This window comes from Oncorhynchus nerka, unplaced genomic scaffold (genome assembly GCF_034236695.1).
Source record: "Oncorhynchus nerka isolate Pitt River unplaced genomic scaffold, Oner_Uvic_2.0 unplaced_scaffold_764, whole genome shotgun sequence".
NCBI classification, from domain to species: domain Eukaryota; kingdom Metazoa; phylum Chordata; class Actinopteri; order Salmoniformes; family Salmonidae; genus Oncorhynchus; species Oncorhynchus nerka.
The window spans coordinates 126,493-143,541 of NW_027040452.1; the positions used below are offsets into that span (position 1 = coordinate 126,493).

At 40.7% G+C, this 17,049-nt stretch overlaps 1 protein-coding gene across 1 annotated transcript in view; it reads right to left on the bottom strand.

The window, feature by feature from the left end:
- The window catches only part of LOC135571105 (NACHT, LRR and PYD domains-containing protein 3-like), a 36,765-nt gene that overhangs the window by 18,790 nt on the left and 926 nt on the right, over window positions 1-17,049 (bottom strand). Inside the window, exon 2 of the mRNA XM_065016912.1 lies at window positions 13,272-13,469. Within this exon, the coding sequence (XP_064872984.1) occupies window positions 13,272-13,453 (182 nt within the window). The 5' untranslated portion in view covers window positions 13,454-13,469. The remainder of the gene's footprint in view (window positions 1-13,271; window positions 13,470-17,049) is intronic.

A 17,049-nucleotide genomic window follows, 5' to 3' on the forward strand; every position in this document is an offset into this window, starting at 1 on the left:
CCTGGTTCCTCTCTACCCGGCACAGCCAGAAGAGGACTAGCCACCCCTCAGAGCCTGGTTCCTCTCTACTCAGTACAGCCAGAAGAGGACTGGCCACCCCTCAGAGCCTGGTTCCTCTCTACTCAGTACAGCCAGAAGAGGACTGGCCACCCCTCAGAGCCTGGTTCCTCTCTACCCAGTACAGCTAGAAGAGGACTGGCCACCCTCATAGCCTGGTTCCTCTCTACCCAGTACAGCCAGAAGAGGACTGGCCACCCCTCATAGCCTGGTTCCTCTCTACCCAGTACAGCCAGAAGAGGACTGGCCACCCCTAGGAGCCTGGTTCCTTTCAAGGTTTCTTCCTAGGTTCCTGCCTTTCTAGGGAGTTTTTCCTAGCCGTGCTTCAACATCTGAACACACAGTGAGGGAGGGAATGTTGTGTTTGTTTCATATTGTTTAAGGACTATGAAAATAGACAAAATGATTAGCCTATGGATTATGAAAACAACAACAATAAATGGGGAAAATGGGAGGAGAAATGACTAGAGACAGTGTTGTTTAACTCACTGACCAGGACCCATGAGTTCTTCTTACCTTTGTTCAGTAGAAAAGTCTCCTTTCTAAAGTATAGAGGTTGACCCATAGACCCGTCACTCTTCATGGACACACAGCTGGGAACAGGGGAGGCTGGTCTCTCCTGCTTGATTGGTCTTCAACACAACAGAGACAAACATTACATCTCTCATCTACTCTGAGCTCAGATGGGGAAACATAAGAAGAGTTTCATTCCAAAACGCTATATATCACTTTTCAGAAACGTTCATAAATGATTGTTTAAAGAAATGATGAGAGTTTGGTGTTTTTTCACAAGCTAATCAGGCGATTGTTCAATGGCAGACATCTATTAGTTAAAAATCTATCAATTGATGTTTCATTTCAGAGAGACATATAATCATGTTTTTTTTTTGCTAAATATATATATAAATATACAAATATATATATATATATTTATTATTATTTATATATTTATTTATTTTTTCCACCTTTATTTAACCAGGTAGGCTAGTTGAGAACACCTTTATTTAACCAGGTAGGCTAGTTGAGAACACCTTTATTTAACCAGGTAGGCCAGTTGAGAACACCTTTATTTAACCAGGTAGGCTAGTTGAGAACACCTTTATTTAACCAGGTAGGCTAGTTGGGAACAAGTTCTCATTTACAACTGCAACCTGGCCAAGATAAAGCAAAGCAGTGTGACACATACAACAACACAGAGTTACACATGGAATAAACAAGCGTACAGTAGAAAAAATAAAGTCTATTTACAGTAATGTATTGTATTGTAATGTATTGTATTGTATTGTATTGTAATGTATGTATTGTAATGCCAGAGTTGACGTGGACCATCGTTCAAACAAAGAGATGCCTCCCTGACCACCAGTGTGTTTGGATATAATGAATATCAATTCAGTGAAGAAGAACCTCTAGAGTTCTGACCAATATATATTCTATATATACTGTATACTCAGACACTTCCTAACCTCCTATAAAGGGTTCTATATATATTCTATATATACTGTATACTCAGACACTTCCTAACCTCGGCCCTGTTATGTTAGTGATAAGGTCCTTCCATGGAGGGCCTGTTATGTTAGTGATAAGGTCCTTCCATGGAGGGGCTCAGCCCTGTTATGTTAGTGATAAGGTCTTTCCATGGAGGGGCTCAGCCCTGTTATGTTAGTGATAAGGTCCTTCCATGGAGGGGCTCAGCCCTGTTATGTTAGTGATAAGGTCCTTCCATGGAGGGGCTCAGCCCTGTTATGTTAGTGATAGGGTCCTTCCATGGAGGGGCTCAGCCCTGTTATGTTAGTGATAAGGTCCTTCCATGGAGGGGCTCAGCCCTGTTATGTTAGTGATAAGGTCCTTCCATGGAGGGACTCAGCCCTGTTATGTTAGTGATAAGGTCCTTCCATGGAGGGGCTCAGCCCTGTTATGTTAGTGATAAGGTCCTTCCATGGAGGGGCTCAGCCCTGTTATGTTAGTGATAAGGTCCTTCCATGGAGGGGCTCAGCCCTGTTATGTGTGTGATAAGGTCCTTCCATGGAGGGGCTCAGCCCTGTTATGTGTGTGATAAGGTCCTTCCATGGAGGGGCTCAGCCCTGTTATGTTAGTGATAAGGTCCTTCCATGGAGGGGCTCAGCCCTGTTATGTTAGTGATAAGGTCCTTCCATGGAGGGGCTCAGCCCTGTTATGTTAGTGATAAGGTCCTTCCATGGAGGGGCTCAGCCCTGTTATGTTAGTGATAAGGTCCTTCCATGGAGGGACTCAGCCCTGTTATGTTAGTGATAAGGTCCTTCCATGGAAAGGCTCAGTTTTGCTACTTTGTATTAAATTGTATATTGAATTCACAAGTTATTTTAAGAGTGTTATATTTCTGAGTCGATTCTCCACGACAGTACACAGAAGATCTCAGATAAACATAGAATCACATGGTTTATCAGTCTCTCTGTGACCACAGATGAATTCAGAACAAAGTTGACAATGTCTTTGCAATTGACAGAAACAAGCAGCATAAAAGGATGCTTCACAACGGAAACTGCATTAAAATATAAACAGCTATAGTCCAATTTCAATCAAATTGAAAAACATTTTATGTTCAATATATTGACTTATATTTTGCTACTTGTAGACTACTGTCTATAATTTGTCTCAATATATTTCATGATGTGAAGCCTTCCATGAACACAATGATGTGCCAAATCTGGTGTGCATTTTTATTGGATAAACATTAGAATAGGCTGAGTAGATATTTGCAGCAATAGGTGATAGTGTTTCTCGAGGAGCTGATCCATCATCAGTATTGTGCAATAATGATAATGGTGAGGAAATATTTGAATTGAGAAACTGATCCGAGAGCAGTGTTCCCTTTCTTTCCATCATATCAGTATCGATACATGCTCAACCAGACGTGAAACCTTGTCGTGCTGCTGATCCCTTTCTACTGGTCTGCCTGAGGCAATGGAACCCTGACCTGTTCACCGGACATGCTATCTTGTCCCGAACATGCTGTTTTGTCTCTCTCTCTTTCTCTCTCTCTCTCTCTCTCTCTCTCTCTTACACTCTCTCTCTCTCACTCTCTCTCTCTCTCTCTCTCTCTCTCTCTCTCTCACTCTCTCTCACTCACATTCACTCTCACTCTCTCTCACCCTCTCTCATTCTCTCTCACACTCTTGCACTCTCTCACTCTCTCTCTCACGCTCTCTCACTTTCTCTCTCTCACACTCTCTCACTCACACCTGCTGTCTCGACCTCTGAATTCTCGGCTATGAAAAGCAACCTGACATTTACTCCTGAGTTGCTGACCTGTTGACCCTCTATAACCACTGTGATTATAATTTGTCCCTGCTGGTCATCTATGAACATCTTGAAGAACGATCTGGCCTTAATGGCCATGTACTCTCATTATCTCCCCCCAGCACAGGCAGAAGAGGACTGGCCACCCCTCAGAGCCTGTTTCTTCTGGTCTACCCAGTACAGCCAGTAGAGGACCGGTCACCCCTCAGAGCCTGGTTCCACTCTACCCAGTACAGCCAGAAGAGGACTGGCCACCCCTCAGAGCCTGGTTCCTCTCTACTCTGTACAGCCAGAAGAGGACTGGCCACCCCTCGTAGCCTGGTTCCTCTCTACCCGGCACAGCCAGAAGAGGACTAGCCACCCCTCAGAGCCTGGTTCCTCTCTACTCAGTACAGCCAGAAGAGGACTGGCCACCCCTCAGAGCCTGGTTCCTCTCTACTCAGTACAGCCAGAAGAGGACTGGCCACCCCTCAGAGCCTGGTTCCTCTCTACCCAGTACAGCTAGAAGAGGACTGGCCACCCCTCATAGCCTGGTTCCTCTCTACCCAGTACAGCCAGAAGAGGACTGGCCACCCCTCATAGCCTGGTTCCTCTCTACCCAGTACAGCCAGAAGAGGACTGGCCACCCCTAGGAGCCTGGTTCCTTTCAAGGTTTCTTCCTAGGTTCCTGCCTTTCTAGGGAGTTTTTCCTAGCCGTGCTTCAACATCTGAACACACAGTGAGGGAGGGAATGTTGTGTTTGTTTCATATTGTTTAAGGACTATGAAAATAGACAAAATGATTAGCCTATGGATTATGAAAACAACAACAATAAATGGGGAAAATGGGAGGAGAAATGACTAGAGACAGTGTTGTTTAACTCACTGACCAGGACCCATGAGTTCTTCTTACCTTTGTTCAGTAGAAAAGTCTCCCTTTCTAAAGTATAGAGGTTGACCCATAGACCCGTCACTCTTCATGGACACACAGCTGGGAACAGGGGAGGCTGGTCTCTCCTGCTTGATTGGTCTTCAACACAACAGAGACAAACATTACATCTCTCATCTACTCTGAGCTCAGATGGGGAAACATAAGAAGAGTTTCATTCCAAAACGCTATACATCACTTTTCAGAAACGTTCATAAATGATTGTTTAAAGAAATGATGAGAGTTTGGTGTTTTTTCACAAGTTAATCAGGCGATTGTTCAATGGCAGACATCTATTAGTTAAAAATCTATCAATTGATGTTTCATTTCAGAGAGACATATAATCATGTTTTTTTTTTTTAAATATATATATAAATATACAAATATATATATATATATTTATTATTATTTATATATTTATTTATTTTTTCCACCTTTATTTAACCAGGTAGGCTAGTTGAGAACACCTTTATTTAACCAGGTAGGCCAGTTGAGAACACCTTTATTTAACCAGGTAGGCTAGTTGAGAACACCTTTTATTTAACCAGGTAGGCTAGTTGGGAACAAGTTCTCATTTACAACTGCAACCTGGCCAAGATAAAGCAAAGCAGTGTGACACATACAACAACACAGAGTTACACATGGAATAAACAAGCGTACAGTAGAAAAAATAAAGTCTATTTACAGTGCAAATGGCGTGAGGAGGCAATAAAGTAGCAAAGTAATTACAATTTAGCAGATAAACACTGGAGTGATAGATGATGATGAGCAGATGATGATGTGCAAGCAGAAATACTGATGTGCAAAAGAGCAGAAAAGTAAATAAAAACAATATGGGGATGAGGTAGGTAGATTGGGTGGGCTATTTACCGATGGACTATGTACAGTAAATACGACTTTAATAAGGAATTACACATTCACTACTGCAGTTGCTACATAATTCCAATAGATGGAAGCATAAGACCCCTAATGACATTTCAGTAGATTAGTTTAGTTTTCTCCCTGGATACACCACCACTCCCCTCACAGGAAAACTCCTGTGTGCTTCTTCCTGTCCCTTTCCACACTGCTAACACAAGAGGAAGGACTGAAACAGCATTTAACAGATTACTGTGAAGTAATATAATGATGATTCATGTTTATTATAACCTGGTTTTATACTCATGTTTTGAAATTATATTTCACGAGGCAAGTCAGTTAAGAACAAATTCTTATTTTCAATGACGGCCTAGGAACAGTGGGTTAACTGCCTGTTCAGGAGCAGAATGGCAGATTTGTACCTTGTCAGCTCGGGGATTTGAACTTGCAACCTTCCAGTTACTAGTCCAACACTCTAACCACTAGGCTACCTGTCTCTAACCACTAGGCTATTAATAAGCCTGAACATTAATTCAGTCAATTCTGGTCCAGAAAACGTATTTTCCCAGCACATTCATTGGTATTATGAAACTGGATGCAATGAACTTCGTCCAAAAAAGCGTTGTTAAAAACGAATGTTTACAGCCTCCTTGAGGGCCCCGAAAATAATATTCAAAAGTTCGGTCCTTGGACACAGAGGGTTTAAACACTAAAGTTACCGTCCATCTAGTGAAGAGAGGAGAACCGGACAGAGGTAGCCAGCATCCGTCAACTCCATCGGTCCACAGGAAATGCAGACAGTCGGTGATGATGTAGTGGTAGCTATGGTAACTAGGATGCTGCTGGTAGAGTAGCTAGCTAGCTTACCGAGCTGTACCGACTAGCTAGGATAACTAGGAGGCTGCTGGTAGAGTAGCTAGCTAGATTACCGAGCTGTACTGACTAGCTAGGATAACTAGGATGCTGCTGGTAGAGTAGCTAGCTAGCTTACCGAGCTGTACCGACTAGCTAGGATAACTAGGATGCTGCTGGTAGAGTAGCTAGCTAGCTTACCGAGCTGTACCGACTAGCTTGGCTAGCTAGCAGGTCGTTCGTCTGTCCCTCGTCTCGATGATGATGACGAATCCGGTGAAACACAAAATGAAACAAGGATAGAGAGTGAAAAGGATCTGGCTACACTCATCCTGTCCCTGACCGTAAAGAAAAAAGCAAATTGAACAGTAAACTTCTGTGTTTCAACACTGTAACAAACTCCGTAGTTATGCTCCAAGATCACCTCAGTCCACTCTGCGCATAACCGGATAATCTCCTTGGCGCCACACCGAACGTGGACGAGGACAGTTCTGTACGGGACGCGGACAGTTCTGTACGGGGGACGCGGACGGTTCTGTACGGGACGCGGACAGTCCTGTATGGGGACAGTCCTGTACTGGGACGTGGACAGTTCTGTACGGGGACGCGGACAGTTCTGTCTGGGACGTGGACAGTTCTGTACGGGGACGAGGACAGTTCTGTACGGGGGCGTGGACAGTTCTGTATGGGGACAGTTCTGTACGGGGGCGTGGACAGTTCTGTACGGGGACGCGGACAGTTCTGTATGGGGACAGTTCTGTCCTGGGACGCGGACAGTTCTGTACGGGGACGTGGACAGTTCTGTACGGGGACGTGGACAGTTCTGTACGGGGACGCGGACAGTTCTGTATGGGGACAGTTCTGTACTGGGACGTGGACAGTTCTGTATGGGGACAGTTCTGTACGGGGACGTGGACAGTTCTGTATGGGGACAGTTCTGTACTGGGACGTGGACAGTTCTGTATGGGGACAGTTCTGTACGGGGATGAGGACAGTTCTGTACGGGGACGCGGACAGTTCTGTACAGGGACGCGGACAGTTCTGTAAGGGGACGCGGACAGTTCTGTACGGGGACGCGGACAGTTCTGTACGGGGACGCGGACAGTTCTGTACGGGGACGCGGACGGTTCTGTACGGGGACGCGGACAGTTCCAGTACGCGGACATGAGCAGTGCAACACAATCAACTGAACCCAGTCTTTACAGTGGGTTACATTAGTAATATGAATTATTTATTATTATGTAAAACAAACATTCTATGTTTTTTTATAACAATATTTTGAGATCTGGGTCCATATCCACAAAGTGTCTCAGAGGAGAAAATTGGTCGTATAAGTGCTGAGAATAAAGACATTTTACACTTATGGGTATAAATTAAAGCTATTTATGAAGTCTCTAGTCCCACCTAGTTGGCAGAAATTTAGGACACCTCGTGAGCTGTCCTAAGTAGTTATGAGTTAACAGCAGGTCTCCTAAGTAGTTAAGAGTTAACAGCAGGTGTCCTAAGTAGTTAAGAGTTAACAGGAGGTGTCCTAAGTAGTTATGAGTTAACAGCAGGTGTCCTAAGTAGTTAAGAGTTAACAGCAGGTGTCCTAAGTAGTTATGAGTTAACAGCAGGTGTCCTAAGTAGTTAAGAGTTAACAGCAGGTGTCCTAAGTAGTTAAGAGTTAACAGCAGCTGTCCTGAGTAGTTAAGAGTTAACAGCAGGTGTCCTAAGTAGTTAAGAGTTAACAGCAGCTGTCCTGAGTAGTTAAGAGTTAACAGCAGGTGTCCTAAGTAGTTAAGAGTTAACAGCAGCTGTCCTAAGTAGTTAAGAGTTAACAGCAGGTGTCTTGATAATACTATAGAATAATGCAGTCAGTGGTTCCTGAGCCACACGTGTAATTGCTTTGAGTAGTTAGAAAATAATGTTTTGATATTTGATATGATTAATACATTAATAATATATGTATTGTGCTTTTGGCAATAATTTATGTAAAATAATTATGAATAACAAGTGATACCATGTGTGTTTCTAAAGCATTTTGTCTTCATTTTGGCAGATTAACTCATGCTTGTTCCCCAAGATTAACTCAGGTTCTCACCCAGTGGCTAAGGAGTTGGACCTGTGGCCTAAAGGTGGCTGGTTCGAATCCAGGTGGAAAATGTGCTATTTGCTAACGGCTAGGGTTGTGTGATGTAATTTATTGGCGGGCTGGAAGTCGCACTCTGTCTTTTCTATTCCGAGGTTGTTTACTCACAATATCAGATATTAAGATGATGTTTATAATGAATGTATACTAAGGTTGAGGTTTTGACTAGTGATTATTTACCCGGGGTTCAATACCTGCTATAGTCACTTTTTTTCTCCACCAAAAGCAACACAGGGTATATAGCTAACTAAAGTCATGAGACCATTTTAGAAAATAATGGGACATATAGGCTGTGGTTGCTGCTATTTTATGTCCATCATATTGCTGCTTGTAGCCTATAACTGATGCTTCATGGTCCATCATATAACTGATGCTTCATGGTCCATCTATTGCTGCTTGTAGCTATAACTGATGCTTCATGGTCCATCTTATTGTCATAGACTATAACTGATGCTTTGTGGTCATATGCCATCTATTGGAAATTTTGCAATTAAAAGTTATTAATTCAAATACAGACATTGGTGGGGCTGCTGAGAAATAAAGTGTATTTTTCTGGTTAATTTCTTAGATCTCTAACCTGCCCCACCTTTCACACGCCAATTGCTAGACTTTCACATAGAGGTTTCCAGGTCATCCAGTTCAAACCACATTTGAAAAATAAAACACGTGATTTGTTGATCAAGTGTTCTGCCTTGAAATAATAAATATAATAAAATAACAAAACAAAAACAGCAAAATGCTGAGACAGGTTTCGATTAACAAAATAATCAGTGCTATTTAGTACTATAATGGTATTTACTAACTTAATATTATTACTAAAACAGTTTCTAAAATAATTTGGGTTAAAGTTAATGCTAAAATAGGTAATACGTAGGGTTAGATGCTGATGTAAAAAGGGCTTTATAAATACATTTGATTGATTGTTAGGTTCAGGGTTTTTAAGGTAAAAAACAGTATGGGTTTATAGCTCTCTTGCTCCTCCCTGTGGCCTTCTGTAGGTACTACATAACTCATTCACGACACCTGCTAGGCTCATAATCTGAGGTAGCAACTGCATCAGATCTACAAATCAATGAGCTATACCTGTCCGTTTGTTTTCTAACTCAGTGAAACTGCGCAGCTTTCACTCAATCCGATGCCGGCGAACGAACATTTCGATGCATTTCAAATTACCCAGCAGCCATTTAGAAACAACAAGTCATCAAATAAAAGTGTTATTTCTTATTTATAAAATGTCTTCTGGCTGTTTAAATTGGCCTTATCTTGAAAAAGAGGACAGGGACATAGGTTTTGTTTAGGTTGTATACCTTTTTCTGAAAACAAATATGGTTAACCATGACCAGAAAAGGTTTAAGGTTTAGCACCTCGTATAAAGGGTTATATTTATATTATTGTACTGTATAGTCAGATACTTCCTAATCTCCTATAAAGGTTAATATATATATATATATAGTTTGTGTCGGGGTGCTGTGGTCAGGTCAGTCTGTTATATCTGGAGTATTTCTCCTTTCTTATCTGGTGTCCTGTGTGAATTTAAGTATATCTCTAATTTTCTCTCTCTGAGGACCTGAGCCCTAGGACCATGCCTCAGGTCTACCTGGCCTGATGACTCCTTGCTGTCCCCAGTCCACCTGGCCGTGCTGCAGCTTCAGTTTCAAACGTTCTGCCTGTGGCTACGGAACCCTGACCTGTTCACCGGACATGCTACCTGTCCCAGACCTGCTGTTTTCAACTCTCTAGAGACAGCAGTAGATATACTCTGAATGATCAGCTTTGAAAAGCCAACTGACATTTAGTCCTGAGGTGCTGACCTGTTGCACCTTCTACAACCACTGTGATTATTATTATTTGACCCTGTTCGTCATCTATGAACATTTGAACATCTTGGCCATGTTCTGTTATAATCTCCACCGGCACAGCCAGAAGAGGACTGGCCACCCCACATAGCCTGGTTCCTCTCTACGTTTCTTCCTAGGTTTTGGCCTTTCTAGGGAGTTTTTCCTAGCCACCGTGCTTCTACACCTGCATTGCTTGCTGTTAGGGGTTTTAGGCTGGGTTTCTGTACAGCACTTTGAGATATCAGCTGATGTACGAAGGGCTTTATAAATACATTTGATTGAATTTGAATTGATGTGGATGAAGTCTTATGCCAGACCCACAAAGAAGGTGAGAAGTTAAAAAAATTAGGTTTTTTCTTCTTCTACTGAGCTTTTGTTGTTGGAACATTTAGAGAAACTAAGAAGTATTTTCCCCTTATTTGTATTGATAGTGTGTTATGTTCAGAATACACAGCCATACTTTACACATGTGGATACCTGTGTGTTATGTTCAGAATACACAGCCATACTTTACACATCCGGATACCTGTGTGTTATGTTCAGAATACACAGCCATACTTTACACATGTGGATACCTGTGTGTTATGTTCAGAATACACAGCCTTTACACCTCTGGATACCTGTGTGTTATGTTCAGAATACACAGCCATACTTTACACATGTGGATACCTGTGTGTTATGTTCAGAATACACAGCCATACTTTACACATCTGGATACCTGTGTGTTATGTTCAGAATACACAGCCATACTTTACACATCTGGATACCTGTGTGTTATGTTCAGAATACACAGCCATACTTTACACATCTGGATACCTGTGTGTTATGTTCAGAATACACAGCCATACTTTACACATCCGGATACCTGTGTGTTATGTTCAGAATACACAGCCTTTACACATCTGGATACCTGTGTGTTATGTTCAGAATACACAGCCATACTTTACACATCAGGATACCTGTGTGTTATGTGTGTTTACGACATGTATGACAAAACTTTATGCAATCTGCTATGCCCTGCACACCGAAAAAGCAAAAGTCTCAAGTGGTTTTCATTTATACTGTCAGTGCGTAGTTGGTGCTTTGTGTCACCATTCAAATGATGGTTTGTGTTGCAGCAACAACAAAAAATGTTTTACGTGTTTAAAGAGTTTTGCAAGAATTGTTTTCTTTTGCAAGAGATGTATAATGTTTTGTTACTTTGATGTCAGGTGTTGTGGTTAGGTTGTGGTTAGGTTGTGGTTAGGTTAGGTTGTGGTTAGGTTGTGGATAGGTTGGGTTAGGTTGTGGTTAGGTTAGGTTAGGTTGTGGTTAGGTTGTGGATAGGTTAGGTTAGGTTGTGGTTAGGTTAGGTTGTGGTTAGGTTAGGTTGTGGTTAGGTTAGGTTGTGGTTAGGTTAGGTTGGGTTAGGTTGTGGTTAGGTTAGGTTAGGTTGTGGTTAGGTTGTGGATAGGTTAGGTTAGGTTGTGGTTAGGTTAGGTTGTGGTTAGGTTAGGTTGTGGTTAGGTTGTGGATAGGTTAGGTTAGGTTGTGGTTAGGTTAGGTTAGGTTGTGGTTAGGTTGTGGATAGGTTAGGTTAGGTTGTGGTTAGGTTAGGTTGTGGTTAGGTTAGGTTGTGGTTAGGTTAGGTTAGGTTGTGGTTAGGTTGTGGATAGGTTAGGTTAGGTTGTGGTTAGGTTAGGTTGTGGTTAGGTTAGGTTGTGGTTAGGTTAGGTTAGGTTGTGGTTAGGTTGTGGATAGGTTAGGTTAGGTTGTGGTTAGGTTAGGTTGTGGTTAGGTTGGGTTAGGTTGTGGTTAGGTTGTGGATAGGTTGGGTTAGGTTGTGGTTAGGTTAGGTTGTGGTTAGGTTGTGGTTAGGTTAGGTTAGGTTGTGGATAGGTTAGGTTAGGTTGTGGTTAGGTTAGGTTGTGGTTAGTGTGCAGAGTTTTGCAGAAATAAGATAAGATATAAGATAAGCAAGCAATCAGAAACAACTGTAAAATCATAGAAAAACAATATGTTACAGACACATGAAGGCATCCATCAGCAATCATTTCTGAGGAAAAATAACACATGAAGGCCATCAGCAATCATTTCTGAGGAAAAATAACACATGAAGGCATCCATCAGCAATCATTTCTGAGGAAAAATAACACACGAAGGCATCCATCAGCAATCATTTCTGAGGAAAAATAACACATGAAGGCATCCATCAGCAATCATTTCTGAGGAAAAATAACACACGAAGGCATCCATCAGCAATCATTTCTGAGGAAAAATAATACATGAAGGCATCCATCAGCAATCATTTCTGAGGAAAAATAACACATGAAGGCATCCATCAGCAATCATTTCTGAGGAAAAATAACACATGAAGGCATCCATCAGCAATCATTTCTGAGGAAAAATAACACATGAAGGCATCCATCAGCAATCATTTCTGAGGAAAAATAACACATGAAGGCATCCATCAGCAATCATTTCTGAGGAAAAATAACACATGAAGGCATCCATCAGCAATCATTTCTGAGGAAAAATAACACATGAAGGCCATCAGCAATCATTTCTGAGGAAAAATAACACATGAAGGCATCCATCAGCAATCATTTCTGAGGAAAAATAACACATGAAGGCCATCAGCAATCATTTCTGAGGAAAAATAACACATGAAGACCATCAGCAATCATTTCTGAGGAAAAATAACACATGAAGGCATCCATCAGCAATCATTTCTGAGGAAAAATAACACATGAAGGCATCCATCAGCAATCATTTCTGAGGAAAAATAACACATGAAGGCATCCATCAGCAATCATTTCTGAGGAAAAATAACACATGAAGGCATCCATCAGCAATCATTTCTGAGGAAAAATAACACATGAAGGCATCCATCAGCAATCATTTCTGAGGAAAAATAATACATGAAGGCATCCATCAGCAATCATTTCTGAGGAAAAATAACACATGAAGGCATCCATCAGCAATCATTTCTGAGGAAAAATAACACATGAAGGCATCCATCAGCAATCATTTCTGACGAAAAATAATACATGAAGGCCATCAGCAATCATTTCTGAGGAAAAATAACACATGAAGGCATCCATCAGCAATCATTTCTGAGGAAAAATAACACATGAAGGCATCCATCAGCAATAATTTCTGAGGAAAAATAACACATGAAGGCATCCATCAGCAATCATTTCTGAGGAAAAATAACACATGAAGGCATCCATCAGCAATCATTTCTGAGGAAAAATAACACATGAAGGCCATCAGCAATCATTTCTGAGGAAAAATAACACGTGAAAAAATGGTGGATGTACCGTTTTAGAAACAAACTCTTAATCAATTCTAAAAAAACATTGTCATCTCACCTCTTAGCTTTGGTGTCATGTTCTCCAGAGAGACTCCTTTTAGAGGCAGGGACCCCCTCCTCGCTCTCCTCAGAGAGACTCCTTTTAGAGGCAGGCCCCCCCTCCTCGCTCTCCTCAGAGAGACTCCTTTTAGAGGCAGGCCCCCCCTCCTTTCTCTCCTTTCTCTCCCCAGAGAGACTCATTTTAGAGCACTGACCCCTAAACAGAGATCCAGCATGTTGGTTGTGGTTAACACAGTGACAACTAAACAGAGATCCAACATGTTGGTTGTGGTTAACACAGTGACAACTAAACAGAGATCCAACATGTTGGTTGTGGTTAACACAGTGACAACTAAACAGAGATCCAACATGTTGGTTGTGGTTAACACAGTGACAACTAAACAGAGATCCAGCATGTTGGTTGTGGTTAACACAATGACAACTAAACAGAGATCCAGCATGTTAGTTGAGGTTAACACAGTGACAACTAAACAGAGATCCAGCATGTTGGTTTTGGTTAACACAGTGACAACTAAACAGAGATCCAACATGTTGGTTGTGGTTAACACAGTGACAACTAAACAGAGATCCAGCATGTTGGTTGTGGTTAACACAATGACAACTAAACAGAGATCCAACATGTTGGTTGTGGTTAACACAGTGACAACTAAACAGAGATCCAACATGTTGGTTGTGGTTAACACAGTAACAACTAAACAGAGATCCAGCATGTTGGTTGTGGTTAACACAGTGACAACTAAACAGAGATCCAGCATGGTGGTTGTGGTTAACACAGTGACAACTAAACAGAGATCCAGCATGGTGGTTGTGGTTAACACAGTGACAACTAAACAGAGATCCAGCATGTTGGTTGTGGTTAACACAGTAACAACTAAACAGAGATCCAACATGTTGGTTGTGGTTAACACAGTGACAACTAAACAGAGATCCAACATGTTGGTTGTGGTTAACACAGTGACAACTAAACAGAGATCCAACATGTTGGTTGTGGTTAACACAGTGACAACTAAACAGAGATCCAACATGTTGGTTGTGGTTAACACAGTGACAACTAAACAGAGATCCAACATGTTGGTTGAGGTTAACACAGTGACAACTAAACAGAGATCCAACATGTTGGTTGTGGTTAACACAGTGACAACTAAACAGAGATCCAACATGTTGGTTGTGGTTAACACAGTGACAACTAAACAGAGATCCAACATGTTGGTTGTGGTTAACACAGTGACAACTAAACAGAGATCCAACATGTTGGTTGTGGTTAACACAGTGACAACTAAACAGAGATCCATTACATTACATTTAAGTCATTTAGCAGACGCTCTTATCCAGAGCGACTTACAAATTGGCAACTAAACAGAGATCCAACATGTTGGTTGTGGTTAACACAGTGACAACTAAACAGAGATCCAACATGTTGGTTGTGGTTAACACAGTAACAACTAAACAGAGATCCAGCATGTTGGTTGTGGTTAACACAGTGACAACTAAACAGAGATCCAGCATGGTGGTTGTGGTTAACACAGTGACAACTAAACAGAGATCCAGCATGTTGGTTGTGGTTAACACAGTAACAACTAAACAGAGATCCAGCATGTTGGTTGTGGTTAACACAGTGACAACTAAACAGAGATCCAGCATGTTGGTTGTGGTTAACACAGAGACAACTAAACAGAGATCCAACATGTTGGTTGTGGTTAACACAGTGACAACTAAACAGAGATCCAACATGTTGGTTGTGTTTAACACAGTGACAACTAAACAGAGATCCAACATGTTGGTTGTGGTTAACACAGTGACAACTAAACAGAGATCCAACATGTTGGTTGTGGTTAACACAGTGACAATTAATTATTGAAGGTCAATTGTTCTATTTGATGCATTATCTCTTAGAAATAAAACATTTACTAACAGACACATCCAAACAGTCAGGTGATTTAATTAATAGATAACTAATACAAATAATACCAATATAAACATAGTAATATTATTAATAATAATAATTATATAATGTCTCACTTTCTCTTTTAATAATTTCTCTCATTCTAGTGTGTTGCTTTGTTCAACAGGTATGATATTATTATGCTGTTACTGAATTCAGTTCATAATATCGATGTTAAGAAAAGTATGTTCAGTGGTTTAATACCAAATTACACAGGAAGCAGGAGCTCATTGGAATTTAGAAAACAACAAATGTTCTGATATTCTGAAAGACGACTTACAATTAATACATAAAAATATACAAATTGTAAAATAACCGCGATATACGAATATATGAACAACATGTTATTGAATGTGACTTGACTCCACCCAGTTAGCTATATGAACAACATGTTATTCAATGTGACTTGACTACACCCAGTTAGCTATATGAACAACATGTTATTGAATGTGACTTGACTACACCCAGTTAGCTATATGAACAACATGTTATAATGTGACTTGACTACACCCAGTTAGCTATATGAACAACATGTTATTGAATGTGACTTGACTACACCCAGTTAGCTATATGAACAACATGTTATTGAATGTGACTTGACTACACCCAGTTAGCTACAACACATGTTATTGAATGTGACTTGACTACAATTCCAGTTAGCTATATGAACAACATGTTATTGAATGTGACTTGACTACACCAACAGTTAGAATGTGAATTTGGACTATATTAATATATGAACAACATGTTATTGAATGTGACTTGACTACACCCAGTTAGCTATATGAACAACATGTTATTGAATGTGACTTGACTACACCCAGTTAGCTATATGAACAACATGTTATTGAATGTGACTTGACTACACCCAGTTAGCTATATGAACAACATGTTATTGAATGTGACTTGACTACACCCAGTTAGCTATATGAACAACATGTTATTGAATGTGACTTGACTACACCCAGTTAGCTATATGAACAACATGTTATGAATGTGACTTGACTACACCCAGTTAGCTATATGAACAACATGTTATTGAATGTGACTTGACTACACCCAGTTAGCTATATGAACAACATGTTATTGAATGTGACTTGACTACACCCAGTTAGCTATATGAACAACATGTTATTGAATGTGACTTGACTACACCCAGTTAGCTATATGAACAACATGTTATTGAATGTGACTTGACTACACCCAGTTAGCTATATGAACAACATGTTATTGAATGTGACTTGACTACACCCAGTTAGCTATATGAACAACATGTTATTGAATGTGACTTGACTACACCCAGTTAGCTATATGAACAACATGTTATTGAATGTGACTTGACTACACCCAGTTAGCTATATGAACAACATGTTATTGAATGTGACTTGACTACACCCAGTTAGCTATATGAACAACATGTTATTGAATGTGACTTGACTACACCCAGTTAGCTATATGAACAACATGTTATTGAATGTGACTTGACTACTACACCCAGTTAGCTATATGAACAACATGTTATTGAATGTGACTTGACTACACCCAGTTAGCTATATGAACAACATGTTATTGAATGTGACTTGACTACACCCAGTTAGCTATATGAACAACATGTTATTGAATGTGACTTGACTACACCCAGTTAGCTATAACAACATGTTAACAAATGTGATGTTATTGATATGAACAACATGACTGAATGACTACACCCAGTTAGCTATATGAACAACATGTTATTGAATGACTTGACTACACCCAGTTAGCTATATGAACAACATGTTATTGAATGTGACTTGACTACACCCAGTTAGCTATATGAACAACATGTTATTGA